The sequence below is a fragment of the Drosophila subpulchrella genome, unplaced genomic scaffold, assembly GCF_014743375.2.
Source record: "Drosophila subpulchrella strain 33 F10 #4 breed RU33 unplaced genomic scaffold, RU_Dsub_v1.1 Primary Assembly Seq354, whole genome shotgun sequence".
In the NCBI taxonomy this organism is placed as follows: Eukaryota; Metazoa; Arthropoda; class Insecta; order Diptera; family Drosophilidae; genus Drosophila; species Drosophila subpulchrella.
In genome coordinates this window covers 10,427,856-10,444,388 of record NW_023665577.1, presented here as the reverse complement: position 1 = coordinate 10,444,388, position 16,533 = coordinate 10,427,856, and the positions used below count along the sequence as shown (strand labels likewise).

General features: G+C 39.0%; 2 protein-coding genes across 5 annotated transcripts; one reads left to right on the top strand and one right to left on the bottom strand.

Annotated features, from left to right (window-relative positions):
* On the top strand, positions 1 to 11,322 carry LOC119560342. Of its 4 annotated transcripts, none has more exons than XM_037873737.1 (3): positions 1 to 108; positions 9,142 to 9,336; positions 10,035 to 11,322. In XM_037873737.1, the coding sequence occupies exons 2-3, from the start codon at positions 9,155 to 9,157 to the stop codon at positions 11,089 to 11,091; spliced, it is 1,239 nt and encodes a 412-aa protein (XP_037729665.1). In that variant the 5' UTR covers positions 1 to 108; positions 9,142 to 9,154; the 3' UTR covers positions 11,092 to 11,322. The 4 variants fall into 4 exon arrangements, with proteins under 4 accessions (XP_037729665.1, XP_037729663.1, XP_037729662.1 ...); XM_037873735.1 differs by having other exon boundaries at positions 10,032 to 11,322; XM_037873734.1 differs by lacking the exon at positions 1 to 108 and adding an exon at positions 7,934 to 8,424 and having other exon boundaries at positions 10,032 to 11,322.
* A 2,482-nt stretch (positions 11,323 to 13,804) lies between these two features.
* On the bottom strand, positions 13,805 to 15,556 carry LOC119560305. The gene has a single exon (XM_037873678.1). The coding sequence runs from the start codon at positions 15,554 to 15,556 to the stop codon at positions 13,805 to 13,807; it is 1,752 nt and encodes a 583-aa protein (XP_037729606.1).
* Between the last annotated feature and the right edge of the window lie 977 nt (positions 15,557 to 16,533).

Genomic DNA, 16,533 nt, shown 5'->3' with positions numbered 1-16,533 from the left:
TCAAAATCAGAGCTGCCTGAAAAACTGCAGCTAGCTCAGTGATTTCTCTTAATTATTCCCTTGGAGAGAGTAAATCGGGGAATACTTTTTAAACCTCACATTTGTTTTGTAAGTAAATCTATATCATTAGTTTTAACTTTTCATCAAAGTTAACTTCAAGCTTGTATAAGCAAATACATTTTCGAGTACTGTTAAATATTTTAATATAGCTTATATTTTAAAAGTGTTTTAAAAGCCTTAGTCTATTGATAATAGTTATTTTCTGTCGTTAAACACAATACTTAATTAACGGTTGGTGCTGACCTTTGTTATATAGGTCCAAAGATACAATTATATTTCAACACAGAGAAAATTCTGACGTTCTCATCTGAGTTGAAAATGTTCTTAAAAATAGAACGACATTTTTAAGTTGAAAATGTTTTTATTTGCTCGAATCAAGTTGAATTGGCGGTACTTAAGTACATTGTATGTACAAATAAACTATTAGTTCAGTCCTTAATGTATACTTATAGAAAGTTGTTAAATAAACTCAATTTAACTTTTCTCTTCTCACCATTTCGTTCTTATTTTGATACCAAAATGTACTTACACGGTTTTTAAGAACGAATGTTCTCAATTCAAGAACAATGTTCCCAATTCAAGAACAATGTTCTCAATTCAAGAACAATGTTATTGGATTGTTTTCTCTGTGAAAAGCCTAGGCATAAATAAAAAAACATAGGTTATAGGTAATTTTCAATTGCCTTTTAACCTGAGAATAAAAAAATAAATAAATAAATATTTCATAAGTCTATACCGCTCTTACAAAAGAAATTTATATTTTCTTTAATATTTCCTTTTTTAAAAATAACCTTGGACTTAGCAGTATGATATAGAAATATAGATAGACACATATTATTATAAACTGAAATTTATATTTATATTTATATTTTAACCATATAAGTGTTTATAAGAGGTCTGTATATTTTAACCATAGGCAAAATCCGTAAGTCTTACTTTATAAATCCGAACTATATATGATTCCAAATGTTATCATTGACATTCTGGATTTTGTTAAGATCTCCAGGGTATTTAATATTCACCCCAACTCAAGTACCTATCCTTTTCTTATGCACTCGCTTAATCTACCTGTCCCTTTTCCCCACACCAACAAGCTGGTGTTGCCGAAAAAAAAGAAGAGTACGAAATTAAAAGAATTTTTGTTAAAAGCGCTTCAAGTGGGTACTACGATGTCGTTGTTGTTGTCGTCCCCTGGCTTCGCAATCCATCCACCTGTCCTGCCGGTGAGTGAGTGTGTGTGTGTGTGTCTCTTGACTCGAAACACCTCATATTCGCCAGTGTGTGTGTGTGAGTGGGCGGTGGGGGATTCCCCGTCCCCGGGCGCCCCTCACCTGAAACCCGGGTGCAGTGACACGACGACAGCTTCGCGCTTTTGGCTTTGACGTTTGCTGCTTGATTTTCAGCTGTAGCTTTTAATTTTTATTTTAATTTTAATTTTTTGTCCGTTTTTTATTTATGTGAATAATTTGTGGGCGACTCGCGAGAGTGTGTGGGTGGTTCTTGGCGAGTGTGTGGGTGTGCGGCAGCAATGTGTGAAGAGGCATGATGATTTGTTGGATCTGTCTGTGACAGGCATTTTTGATTTCAGCTGCCTGTCGCGAAATTCTAAAGGTTTTTCTATGGCAAGCGATTTGAATGTGACCTTTGATAATCCAATATTTAGTTTATCAATTTGCGGGCTTGATTTTGGTTTACCTATAAAAAAGGATAATTGGTTTACCCGAAATTCCATTTTAGAAATGTATAGAAAGATATGTCATAAAGAAGTAAATTGTATTTGCCTACAAGTCTTACATTTTTTAATGTATTGATTGAATTCTATATTATAATCAGTCCCTTTATAAATGCTTTATTTAGTAAGTTATGTGAAAACACCATTTAAATCTCCGTTTTTCTGCCATCTTAAAATGGTTACAAATTTAGCATGATTTTAAGAACCAGATTTGAAACTGTATAAAAATCACTGAATATTGGATGTTAAAAAACGAATTTCACTTAAAAAATTAGAAGTCTAGCTATGATAAATAAGTTTACATCGACAATACTTATAAAAACCAAAATTCAAACTTAATATTTATTTGGTAAGTGTATAAATCACTGTGTGTTCAATGCATGTCCTTCCATGTCACTGCCGTATTTGCCCAAAAAGCATTTTTTTTTTGTGATTTTATTTGGATTTTAATTTTGTTGTGGCTTGTACTTGGCTTTTACATACTCCCCTTAGTTGCCCCATCAGATGCCGTGCCGAGGAATCCCACTCCCAACTGCCATTTGCCTTTGGGCCACTGCGATGCTGATGCTGCTGTTGATGCCACGGTGCTTTGGTGCTACCTGGCTTAGCATTTTAGCGATGCATAATTAATCTGCTAGCGAAAGGTATGAGTGTGAGGGGTGCCGAGGCTTCCCTTTTTCACTCTATCGTCCCCAGCGCCACTTCAATAAAATATCTTTTATTTTATTTTTAGTGCAGCTTTTCACTGCTGAAAAAATGTTTTTCATGTATCTGATGATGCCCCCTTTTTGTTAAGAGAGGGGAAAACACTGGAATGGTGATGTAAAAGCGCAAAAATGTGACGGGCTCGCTTGAGTGCGGCTCTCGTTCCCCCCCCGTGTTTTTAGCCCTTAAACCTTCTTCTTCGTTTTTGGGCCCGAAACCCCTGGCCATGTTGTGTATTGTTTGTCAAACAACTTGAGAGCCGAAAGCAGCGGCCCTTACCTGTGGGCGTGTTCCTCAATGGGGGTAATGACTTATGGACTATCCCAGATATATCTGATCCCAGCGTCTTGGTTAATCAAAGGGTTAAGCCAAGTCAAGGGGTTAAGGAATAAGCCATGCATGAGCGGCGGGTCCATTGTTGCGTGGCCTTTTTAATTGGCCAGCCGGATGTCGGGTTAATGTTGCTGCAAATTCTTTCGCACATTTAATTATTCGCCGGCAACAAAACAAAGGCGAACGCATTACATTTTTAATTTGCGAGCGGAAGAGCGGGCGCCCGGAAAAAACTGCTTAATTTTCAGGAGTGTTTGCTTAGATTATTTCATTAAATTGACCAGAGACGATGGGGCAAAGGACAAAGCTGCTCGGCTGGCCTTTGTCCAGGATCCGGAATTCAGGATTCAGGATCCAGGACAATGCCGACAGAGAGAGCGGACAAACAAAAGTGTTGGCGGATAGCAAAAGCAAAAAGTTTGGCCAGACTCCCAGGACTCCTGCCATAAACGCCAAGGACCTTGGCCTGCCAAGGGGGTGGAACGTGCACTTAATTAAAGATAAGAATTAACTGCTGATTAGTACACCCAAAAAAAAAACCAAAAGTATAGACTTAATAAGCGTTGTGTTAAAAGTATACAAAAGTTAGTATAAAAATGTAAGTATTAACTCAACACTAATTAGTTTCAACTGTATACTTTGTAGTGTAAGTGCTCTACCAAAGAGTATAAAGCGTAAACCTGTAGTGTTATTTTTAAACTAGTCATTAAATAGTTTTTAATGGTGTGAAACTAGGACAATAGCGAATATTCGAACATATATTTTGGTGTAAAACCAGGACAATAGCGAGTATACGAACACAGAAAATGCTACCGGAGTTGGCGTTGCTTGACGCGTTAATTATTATTGCCTTCCGGACGATCTCGGACGACGCAGCGCTCGTCATTGCAGGCCAAGTTCCCCTATGTGAACTGGTGCGGGAGCCACAGAACCAAGACCGAGGTGAAGAGGAGTGCCAGGATGCAGAGCGTCGATAACTGGCAGGCAGCCTGGGACAACTCCGCTTCGGGTCTGATCGCCAAATGCTGATGAAGACCACCGGGGCAAGAGTTCGGCCAGCGACGGCAGCCTACGCAGCGAGTGTACTGCGAACGCTGCGTCGCATCGAGAAGGAGAGGAGAGAAGCTACAGCCTAGGTGGCTACCATTGCGCTAAGCAATACCTTGCGGTGATACCGCGCAATCACGGCCCCTACTCTTGTTGCTTGTACTTGTTTTAGTCTGTATATACGTGTTAGGTAAAGGAATATAAAAAAAGGAGCTAAAACATGTTATGTGTGTTGCGCAAAATATGAAAATTTATGAAATAATAACAAAATAATATGTGAAATAGTAATAAAAGAAAAACAACATACAACTTGATTTTATTGGGTTTGGGATACCACGAAAAACAAAATAGTATAAATTTTATACTACAGGCAACGGGGAAATCGTATAAGTTTTATACGAAATAGTATCAAATGTATACTAACGATTTCGATAAATAGCTTAAAAAGTATACTACGGCCCTCTAGATTAGTATAAAATGTATACGAAATAGTATAAAACGGAGACTACATAATATAGCTTTTATACTAAATAGTATAAAAAGTAAACTATCAGCATAAATTTCAGTACACTGAGTGAGTATAAATTGTATACTCGTTAGTTTAACTTTGATAACTTCGAAAGTTTCAGTTTAATACTTTGGGTGTCATAAGGTTAATACGCATCTTATCAAGATATTTTTGATACTCAATAGTTTAGTTTCAATGTACAAATAGTTTAGTTTCTATGATCATTTTTTTTTGGGTGTAGTTCTTCTTTACACTTGACACTGTGCTCTGCCAGTCCTTCTGGTCCTTGTAGTGGTAGTCCTTCCGATAGTCCCGCTCCATGTCCTAGTCCAAGTCAAAGTCCAGGCACGTACTCCTCGGCGTCTTCGTCTTGGCTCCCGCCTAACGAGTTTTTATTTTTCTTTCCCAGTCCGCCGAAAAAGTTTATTTAGCACTGCCTGCTTAGGGTTTTCAAAGAGCTAATGTAGCCAAATGATTTATGCACTTGCCCAGACACATTTTGGGTGGAATGGAGCACATGCACTGGCCGCATTTGCGATAATTGATGTCTAGGCCTTCTTTTGATGTCCTTACTGGAAGTACCCTGATTTCTGAGCCAAGAATGCCGAGCACTCACATTTCTTTTTCATGTTAATGGACTGAAACTGCCGGTATAACTTAGCCATACTTTTATATGAACTAAATACTGTTTGCTGAATGGTATATACATTTTCTTAATTACCTTTATCACTTTTTAATTTAAAAAATAAATATGTCCAAGAAAATACATAAAATTGTTTATGACGCAAAACTTTATTCTTTGAACATATAACTCTAGGCACGCACGATAAAATCATGAACAATTTTTTGACAGTGTATAAAAAAAGATTGATTTGTGTGTCAAATAAAATAGTGTTAAAATGCTAAAGACAATTCTAACATACACAGCTCACTAGTGTTTTTAATGTGCTCAAGGAACTATTTACAATTTGATTAAAACCAAACGCGAATTCTTTAGAGCCAAATTAACCAATATGATATATATATCATGTATATAAATATATATTATCTTTAAAAAAATTCAGAAAGGGCATTGCCAGAATCGACTATGATTTACCTCCAGCTCTTGTGTATAATTTAATGCTCCTACGTGTTAATCACGGCAATTAATGTATGCCTCTGCCTTTGTCCCCCACCTCACCATTTTCCCAGCCTCCTCGATTGTCCTTCGAATACATACTTCACTACGGTACAGATACAGATACAGAAACAGCTACGGGAACAGACATCGCAGACAGACACAGAAACAGAACGAGCTGGAGATACAGATGCAGACCCATAAATATCTGGCACGTTCAACAACTCGAAGGGAAAAACTTTCGTTGGCACTTGGCTTAAATGCCTCATTTTCCAGTCATTAAATTTTGCTGGGCGCACACTGACCAATTTCGGTGGCCATAAAATCTTATAAGAATGTTGGTGGCAATTCGCCTACTAGAGAACTACAATATGTCCACGACAACTTGTTATTGACTCTCTGTCTCGTTCCGCAGAGGTCGTGAAATATGTTGACAATGGCGCCAGCAACAAAAGCTAAGTATAAATACCCTATCCACAAAAAATACAGCCCCCCATTTATGTTCTCAAATTTTCAACCCCTCAAGGCATTTGACTTTTTGATATGCTTCCTATATTTTTTTGGAAGCATCAGCAAAAGTCCTTTGGTTTCTTTTCCATAGTTTTTTTTTCCCTTTACATTTCCTGGAGCGAATTGGGTTGGGGGAGCGCGACAAATCAAAGCGTTACAAAGCTGGAAATGTGTGGAAAAGTTGCAGTGCAATTTATTATACGCTTTTGATCCTGCGATTCTGGCTGATGTTGTTTTTCTGGCTTTCGCGTTGTTGCTGGCACTGCGGAAATGTTAAATATTTGTTATTGCAGTCTAATGTTTCCGGTTTTACTTAAGACAACAGCCGGGGACTTTTGAGGTCCTGCGGTAAATGATGGAACATTTTTATACTTCTTTTTATATCCTTTATAAAGATATTTATAGATTGTTTTGGTATTAAGAAAATAATGAAAATGGTCTAGGGAGTCCAAAAGTGTTTACTAATATTGCTTTACCATCATATTTTTTTACAATTTGGGAAAAATATCAAGTTCATGAGGTGAAATGATGCAAAAGAACACTCATAATTATATTCCAAAAATATTTCTTATTGATTTGGAAAATGGTAACATATTTTAAGTAGGTATTTTCGATATGCCAGCTGTTCTTAAGTTTTAAAGCTATTACTTCATTGCCTTAAAACCACTAATATACCCAATATAAAAAGCTATTCAATATAATAGATATATTTTCTGGCAATGAAAACTATTAGCCCCAGTCATAAATCTTTAAGCCCAAGGAGTGAGGCCCGGGGGGACATGGATGTCAGGGCAGGGCAGGGAGTGGAATCAACCAAACCGACCAAAAGCCTGGTTCGACTAACCGCACAAGGGACCACAAGAACCGAGCTCCATTTGGCCGCGCAGACAGTGGCAAAGTCAGGGCCAGACATGGCACAATTATGACAATTTCTGATGCATAACGCTGCATCCAAAGAGCTTTTAATGCAATAAACAAGCGACTGCAGCGTCATTAACACTGACAGGAATCGGGGGCGGGTTGGCGAAGATGCCAAGGAGTGTGCCCGGCCTTTTGTCGTGCACTAATTGTCTGGCCTGGCCGAAATGTGCAGCGCATGCATGCAACGCAACGCTCCAATTCAGGTGTGTGTCAGTTGGCCGATGTGGCCGCAAAACACTTTGCCGGCAATTGTCAGCTGGCAGTTGGGTACGCGTTATGAGCAGTGATGGGAATGGTACGATTATTATTACAAGGTACAACAGTAAGTCAATGTTAAATACTTAAAGGTTTTTTGGTAAAAGATTTTTTACATTTTTCTATATTTTTTAGGTTTAAGACTTATACGTTGATCATTTTATACTTTCTGCTTAAAAATCATTCCTTAAAATATAATAGTTTTGTGCATTTCAAATAAATGTTGTATGAAAATGCAAAAAAAAAGAATGAATAGAAGTGCGAAACAGAAATTTTCGAAGATTTGAAAACAACTATAAAGGTGCTTGAAAGTATGCAATGATATATTTTAAGTCCCAGCGTTTAGTGGAATTATTCCAAATTGAGATTTTCTTATTTAAACCAATAAAAGTTGTCTTATAAAACCATATTAATTTCAAATATTCATGAAAATGTATAATGTAATGGGATTGTAAAGACATAGATTTTTTTATTTTTTATATTGTAATATACATTTGGAAAACTCTTCGATTTTTGGTTTGCACCTATTATATTTGCCTACCTTATAATTTTCACAGTTTTCAATAGGGGTAAGTCAATGGTATTTAGATTATTAAATAAAAGTGAAGTTTACCATTTTCTTGAATTGTTCCTATAGTACCCAGGGAAAGTAAAAGTACTCGAAGGCAGGTACTCACGAGTGTCTTACAGTACAACTGCTTACCCAGTCACCACCAATGCCATCGAGTAGTAGTAGCGTTGAGGCCGTTGCAGTTGCCAGTTGCTAGTTGTAGCCAAACTCACTTAGCAGCTGACAATGACAGGCCCCCTTATTTGCACCTCCACTCCTCCCCACAAGTTCACCTGCGTTAATAGCCGCCTGCCAGCCAAGTGTCTGGCAAAGGCTTTGCCCAGTTGCCTAAACGACATTGTCACTTGCGGTTGGTTGGGCGCTCCATCTCCATCTCCATCTCCATCTCCGGCTGCTCCTGCTCTTCGTCCTGGCAGTTCTGGTCGTCCTGGCGCCTCCTGCGGCTTCTGCAGTCGAGTTGCCATCGGTTTATGGCAGGTTAAACACCAGCCACAATGAAACACTGTGCTGTGAAGTGATAAACATATGCGCGTTTTGGCACAAATCAATTAGCAATTATTGTGAATCGTGCACTCAAAGACGGCCAAAATGTCCAAAGGCCAAATGACAAATCAGCTGAATTTGGAGCATCCGCTGCTGTCAGCCATTCCGGGAAATAATTATGCGTAAGCCACGGCCAAAGGCATTCAGTATGACTATAAATGTGTCTTATAGCTCGAAGTCAAATTTAATTCCTAGAAATTAATAAGTAACACAGTTTATACTTACAGAATTTTCATTTGAAACACAAGGCGGAAAGGAAAGTGTTTACGTGTAGTTTACTTAGTTGTTATGTAAAATATTGCAGCATACCTCTATAGATCAGTTACTTTCCTTTCAAACTAAAACCGAAAAATTAAAAGAATTTGAATTTAGGTGTTAAGTTAGTGAAAACCCTTTGTAACTTATAAATTCAGTTTGAATTTGAATTTAAGTGTTTAGGAAGTGGAAACTCTTTGTAACACCAACAATAAAATTCATAAAGAACATTTTCAAAGTAAATTTTCAAGGTACATGTTCATTTTAAATGCTTGGAAGAAATAAATAAATTATCAATCGATTTAAACGCTTTGAATCGGTCCTCATAAGTATAACCTTATAGCCTAGTTGCTTAATCAAAAGCAACAGGATTAAGTGTAGCCTTTGACTTAAAGACTTAATGGTGAAGTGTCGCTGGCCACTTCCATCGACGGCGACCCCAAGCCTAAAGGGAACCGCAGCGGGCGCGGACTGATACCTCAGGCACTTAGACGGGCTAATGTGGGACACAAACAGGAGCGGCACCTCCGTCTCCGTCTCGTCTCGTCTCGGCCACTCAATCCCCATACCATCTTCTCCTGCAGGCAAACGCAGCGCATGCATTACTATCCCAACCACTACTACCCGAGCAACTACTTCCCGGGCCATTACCACCAAGGACACCATGGATTCCAGGGGCATCCGGGGCAACTGGGACGACCCCCGCTCCAGGCGGCCGCCAGCAGCCACAACGGTGCTTATGCGGCCACGGCGGCTGGCAGCGGACACTCCGGCTACGGGTAAGCAAAGAGCCACCCCTACACAGAGAGAAAATCAAGGCAACTTTAATTTTAATTGATATAATAATAACGAACATTTTAGAGACAACAACTAGGTGATATTATCTGATAAACACCTATAGAACATTTTCCTTGCCTTAATAAATGTTTAAGTAATTTTTAAAAGTCTTTATAGCGAATCAAGGATATCAAAAAACAGTTCGACATTTTTGATAAAATGCGAATTAAAGTTGATTTTTTGGAAAACAAATTTAACAATTACGAATTTTCTTATGCTTTTAATTTTTTAAGGGTTACAAAAATAGAAATAGACTAATTTTTTATGTTGCTAATTGAACAGTTAATACATCTTATCAATAATACTTTACAAATATTAAAATTAAAATCTTTATAACTGAGGGGATAGTGTCATTTGGCTACAGTTTTAAATGTTTACGAGTATTTCAAAAGGTTCTCTCATCCCTGGCTTTTTGTTTAAAGGATTTAATATATATAATACTTAAATTTAGCAGCATTTTACTAAGTATATCAATATTAAAATATATATTTCTTATAAGGATTTGTATAATTTTGATACAGATGTGAAAATTGTCTAGCTTGTGTGAATTTTCTTTCTGTGTAGTGGCAGCCAAAGTCAAACCGGAACCCCAATCCCAGTCCAAACAGCTAACCCTAATGCAAGTTTGAATTCGCAGCAGCATCGAGCCGTCGCTGGAGTATGAGCTGCCACACGACCCACCCTCGGGCAGCTTCTCCTCCTACCATCCCAGCAGTGCCGGCAGTGGGCCCGCATACCCACCGCACCACCCACAGGAGGCGCCACCACCGCCCCCACCCACCAAATCCTCAAAGAAATCGAAGAAAAGCGCCGGCTCGGTGATGAACGCACTAACGCTGCTCTCGTTCTTCTTCTTTGTGAACCTGCTGCAGAGCTGCCTGAAGGATCACATGGCGGACATGAATCCCACCGTGATGGTGCTCACCGCCAGCGCGACTCGCAACCGTTTCAACAAATTAGCCGAGATGAACTCACGCGAACAGACCTCCACCACGGCCACCGAATCGGCGGCTGCATCATCATCTTGGAATCTGAATCTGAATCCGAATCAAAATCAGAATCAGAATCCGAATCAGGCTGCTTTAGTTCCGGCCGTCGAGCCCAGTGTACCGCCCTCAATTGTTTTGCCCACGGTGGTGCTGCAATCGCCCTACAGCGGTGGCATATCAGTGGTGGCTAATAAACCCCATCAGCAGGACCACCAGTCGAACCCTCAGCAAAAACCCCATGATTATCGTCCCCACATCGTGGATGATGATTATAATTACGGGCAGCGCAGACCTCCTTCTCAGACCTATTCGACCACCTCCGATTTCTATCCTAATCGCACACACATCGACCACTCGTCCCGGCCCGACTTTGAATCGGAGTCGGTGGGGTCCGATTACTATCAGCACCACTACAACCCGTATGCCGGCACAAATTCCCGTCGGCATCCTTGGTCTTATGGCAGGCAGCGTTACTCATCCGCACCGTGGTCTTCAGCTTCGTTGGGCGCTCAGTCGGGCGTGAGCTCTTACTTGGATAATGCCCAGCGCCGGCAAGGTGATGATGACGATGGTCATGGTTATGGCTATCGGGATGGGGTTCCGAATGGGGATCGGGATGGGTACTGGGATGGCGATGAGGATGAGGATGAGGATGGTCAGCAGCGGCGACGCGGCGATGCTTTCTATACTCGCACACGCATTAATTGAATGCAAGAATACCGCGCACATTTCTATGTTGCCTGGTGGGGATTTGCTGCATTAACCCATTGCACAAAAATGGGGTGGAAAAATGTAGATGGGCAGGATGGTTTCAATGGATTTTTCAGCGCACCATAACCAGCGTTTATGGCTTGATGCGCTTTATGTTCTCTGGATATTTTAAGCGTGTTACATATTATTTTTTTTGGTATTTTTAATTTAATATTATTCAAATTTATGGCTTAGAGCGCTTTATAGCTTGTAGATATTTAAAGTTGCTTATTAACTATATTGTTCTGTTTTAATTTAAATATAATTGAAATTTGGTATTATAATTACTATCAACTTAAATATTAAATAAGACCTAAATCTCGGATTGAAATGGCTATGAGTAATATTCCATAAGGTTGGGTAACAATGTAAACATTTACATATTTTATTTTTAGAAAACATAGTCGGTTGTTAGTTAGTTGGTTATCGTATTGTCAGAAACATCAAAAAATAATAAAAACTTTTTAAGGAAATTGAAAATAAATAAAATACTTTACTTTAAAATGCTGTAAAAATGTACTGAAGGTTATTTTTAATCATATTAAAAAATATATATTTAATAATCTTAAGAGCAAACAATAGATAATAATTCATTTTATGGTATCTACATTTATAACTAAAAACTCCCACAAACAATGGGTTAAAAATGCTAAGCTTACATGTATTTATAATTAAAAGCAAACAACGCGCATAAGAGCTGACAAAAAATGAATGGAAAAAGGCGAGGCGGGCAGACACACAGCCGGTTGGAATGGTAATGAAAATAAATGCTAATTTGTTGCACAACAAATTAAAAGTGCCCCCAGACTTTGCTTGGCTAAGACTTTATTTTATTGCCTGCCCCAGCAACTAAGTTGCTATTTTCCCAGCTCACTCTGTTTTCCTGCTCTCCTGCTTTTCTAATTCAAATCTGGTAGATTTTTACCTAGCCACCATACTTGTATCTGCTTAGTTATTTAGTGGGACTTCGTTCTTGGCCCCACAATAATCACGACCAATGAGCTGCAAAAGCAAACTTGTGTCTGGTGGAACTTGTAGGAGGGGTAACTTTAATTAACACATTTAGCGCAATTTAAAATGCATTTTGCCATTTGGCGCGCGTGCACTACAAACAATGCTATCAATTTCAACAACTTTGATTAAACGTCATTTGCAGTTTGCCATTGCATGTGGTGGCTTTTTCCCCGGGCTGGGCTGGGGAAAATAGGGAAAGGCTGAAGTTGGAGCTGGCAATTGGCATTGTCAGCGCTTTGCTTCATTTGCAATTAAATGCATGCAGCAGATGCAGCAGTTGCAGCAGTTGCAGCAGTTGCAGCAGTTGCAGCCGTTGCAGTTGCAGCTGCATTTCGGCCTCAGTTTCAGTCTCGACACTCAAAAGCGTAATTTAAAATTCTCTTGGCTGCCATTTTTCGAGGCCCTTTCTTCGCTTTGTGTCGGTGATATGGCTGGTTGGAGTGCCACTGCCACCGCCATTGCCTCCGCCAGTTTTTCACGCATCGCGACTGGCTGACTGACTGGTTCACGGCACGGTCCACGGTGCGTATGAGTTATGCAACCACTGCATGGAGCAGGAGCTGCTGGAGCATCGGGCGCACCACCGCCCGGCCAAATGAAGTTAATATAAATTTTGCCTTACAACAGCAACTGGCAAACGAACGTGTGCGGCTCGAGCGTTTATATATACGGCTCTAGGCGCCCCATATATTTAAATAAATTTATGACTTTAAGTGCAAAGTGGCAGCTAATGCGTGATTTTTGGAGCCAACACGAGCACGTAACTGGCGTAAGTGCAGCTCAATGATAGTGAGGTGGATCCAAAATTGGATGCCACTTTTATAATGACCTAAGGCCTGTGGATTCACCTATTCATCGAGAGTGAACTTGATCCGGAGATCGAAAGACTTAAAACAATGTGTCTATTGACCTACAGCTATGCCTTAGTAATAATTGGCGATAGGTTGGATGTGTTTGACAGATTTCAGCAATCCAGGGTAGAAAAAGGTTACTGCACCTCAAAGGGATTGGCCAAGAATTATTATCGATAATTGGCCAAGAATGCACCTCTCGCAGAATAACTCATTGTTTAAGGGGCTCTTGAGCAGGTTTTTGAAGAAACGGAGGAGGATGATAGTCATGACTTGGCAATTTAAAATACACATAATGAAATAAAAGATTTTGTAATAAATACAATAATAAATGTTTGTTTTTTTGAGGTCTAGCTACCAAAAAAAATGTGTATTATTTGTTATTGTCTTTACATAGCCAATTTTCAGGGTAGTGAAATAATTACATTTAAAAGTCTTACAGTCCCACACTTAAATAATAATATCTTTTCAAGCATTAGTAAGACATTTCAAGTAATCTGACTAGATCAAATTAAATGACTTTCCCAATCCTATTAAGTAAATAACATCAGATGGTAAGTTTTCCCGCCAGGAAAGTAAAAAGTAAAAATACGGAAAGTATTGCATTTCTTTAAACGCATTTTAAAATATTTTATTAATTTAAAAGCTTGTGCATTACAACTGAATTGTTTATAATTTTAACAAGATACCCTATATAAAATAATAGTATATTTTCAGTTATTATGCTTACTTTAAAATTGTCTCTTATTAAAAAAAGGTACTTTCAGGTATTATAGTGCTTGACTAGAATATAGATCCATTTTATTTTAGCGATATTGGCGACTTAAAAATAGCTCCATGATAAAAGCAAATGTGGCCATACCATAGCCAAATCCCAGAACAAACCACAACCACATAAGATCTCCAAGGCCTATTGGAACTTTCCGTTGCCTGTGACTTGGATATTGTGTTATATTGAGCGATTGCCTTAAATAGTAGGTCGATTTATTTATCCAATGTTTCACGATGCCATTTTCCCGAATCCTCCTTAAAAATCTTGAAAGTGGCCAGTCGTATATTGAGTTGTTTCCCAGGACAAACATTCTGGGTATGCCCGACATAATAGTCAAATCTTTTGAATCACAGAGAGCCCGTCGTCTAATGGTTTTTTGATAATTATCCAGCAAATTCCATTTTTCCAGCGGCATAATATAAGCATAGGTGTCATTTAACGAGAACAATTGTTGATGGAATTCAACATTGTTTGTGAATATGGCTCTGGGTATTTCTTGCTCAAAGAAGTTATTGCCGAATTTTTTTTCAATATAAGAGCGAATTGCAAGTCTCACAATTACGGACAAATCACTGTTACGTAATTCATCGAAATTCTCTACTTGCGGATGGTGGCTTTGCATTGTTAGCAAAGCGCTTAACTTGCAGCTAAAAAGGCTGCTAAAGACCAGTCCAAAAACGCTAATGGCCAAAAAGAGTTGTCTAAGTGAAAGGCTGGATCGTCGGCTAATGGGAAATGGCAGACCCAAAATTGCCCTGAAGGCACGAAGATTTAGAAGCGGATTTAAGGAGGTCAATCGGTTCGAATGGCCATGTAGACGATGGGTCACCATCATTATAATAGTTTCCACAACCACAAAGGTGACATAGACGGGTAGAAGGTATAGAACCAAACGTTGGACCTTCAATTGCCTAAGGACATCCCCTACGCTCTTCTTTCTGCTGCATGGTACCACCACAATTAATGAGGAAATGTCATATGGATTCAAATTTTTGATATCTGTACCGTTGGTCGTAAGCTCCGAACGTAAGTAGATGTCCGGGATTGCATTAGGGTCACCGCGATAATGTTTTGAGGATCCCATGACAACGAGACTCAAATTGTACTTCTTGGCAAACACAATGATCTCGCTGTCTTCGATTCGACTTAGGGGTATTGCAAGAGTAGCATTAGTCCAAGCGTTATGTTTGACAGAGGTGTCTGAATCAGGCAGCACGTAGGCTTTTCTGCCCATAAAGTTAATGTTATATATAAAAAAAGCTGATGTGACATTTTCGATTCGAACAAAATGAGGGGTTGGAAATGCTTCTAGGCGCTGAACAATTGGTGTCTCCTTCTTTCCATAACGCACTTCTATAACAAGCATTTTTAAGAACTGCTTCGCATCAACTAGACTCAAGATCTCATTAAGAAGTTCTTGAGTAACTTTATGATGGACCCATAATATTATTCGCTCCTGTCGCATTCCTTCAAAGCTGTCAGCCACATTCTCGAGAAGACTGATGTCGGAATCCCTGTCGATGCAAACAAGGCAAAGTCCCAGCGCATTGAAGTGCCTTCTGATCTCGACTTTAGCCAGGTGATTAAAACGTAGTGTTGGAATTTCTCTGTTGTTCCAATCCTGAACGACGCAGTCTTTAGACTGCTGATGATTTAGTATCAGCATTGTACTGATTGGGATATCTCGTCTTATGTCTTCAATGAGTTTGCTGAGAAATTCCACGTGGGAACTCTCAGTCTTGACTCCAGTTAGGATGACAATTATTAAAATGGTGGATTTATCCATGTTTAACTACCGATTTCGAGTAGTGAAAAAGAATAACTGGAGAGTTCTGTATTTCTTACGGAAACTTTTCTGCTCGGCACTGTAACTTAAGGATTGGCAGCTGTCCCTCGATTATGTATCCATATGCAACACCTTCAACAGAGCCCATTAGGTTATTACTATCTTGATTACTACCTGATGTGGAATGGATGGTAGATTTCTCCACATTAATGAAAATTTTGACCTTTTCCTTTTAAAAAGTGGAATTTATTGAATATGTTTTTGTATTGGTAACATAATTGCTATTTTACTTATAAAGCAATAATTAGTTTGCAATAATATATATATCAATATATATTTTATCGAAAAGAAGCGATTTGATATTTAATTATTCTTGTACCTTGTTAGCATATATTATGATTGTTTCTTCTTATACGTTTGTGAGTCTTTTCCCAAAGGATTTCTATGATAAAAACTATAAATGATATGATGTAGGCAATGCCTAGAAGAGCCCACAGCCATTTGAAATGATCAAGTGATAGTGGAACATGGGATTGATCCACTTTCAAGCCGCGTAAAGATGACTTAATATCTTCTTTAACTCGCTGACCATATTTTTCAAACCAATGTGTGTCCAGACCTGAAACAGCCATATTTAAAATGAAATTGCGCATTTGGTGGGTATAGATTGAGTTCCTTCGAAGGGCGAGCATCAGCGGCACATTTTCAACGATCGTCAAGTTCTTGCCCTCACAATAAACTTTTTGATTCAACACATCCGTGGCTTTTTTAAAAGCGCCCCAAGGCATTGAATGCACTAGAAAGCCAGCTCTAATTTTTACTGATTGGAGGAGATTGATTAATTTCAGAGTTGACATAGTCCCCACATTGGGGACTTCGTGTCTGAAAAAGTCACCATCTATTTCCCGCTCTATATACTCCCTGGTGAATTCATCCACCAAGACGGTCAGACCGCTTTCTCGCAACTCCTGAAAGGT

Bases quoted from the DNA above. Each gene is read 5' to 3' on its own strand.
- LOC119560342 (XM_037873734.1), top strand. From the start codon at position 8,348: ATGTCCAAAGGCCAAATGACAAATCAGCTGAATTTGGAGCATCCGCTG. The intron at 8,425-9,141 runs GTAAGCCACGGC...CTTCTCCTGCAG, and splicing joins ATTCCGGGAAATAATTATGC to GCAAACGCAGCGCATGCATT. The intron at 9,337-10,031 runs GTAAGCAAAGAG...TTGAATTCGCAG, and splicing joins AGCGGACACTCCGGCTACGG to CAGCATCGAGCCGTCGCTGG.
- LOC119560305 (XM_037873678.1), bottom strand. From the start codon at position 15,556: ATGGATAAATCCACCATTTTAATAATTGTCATCCTAACTGGAGTCAAG.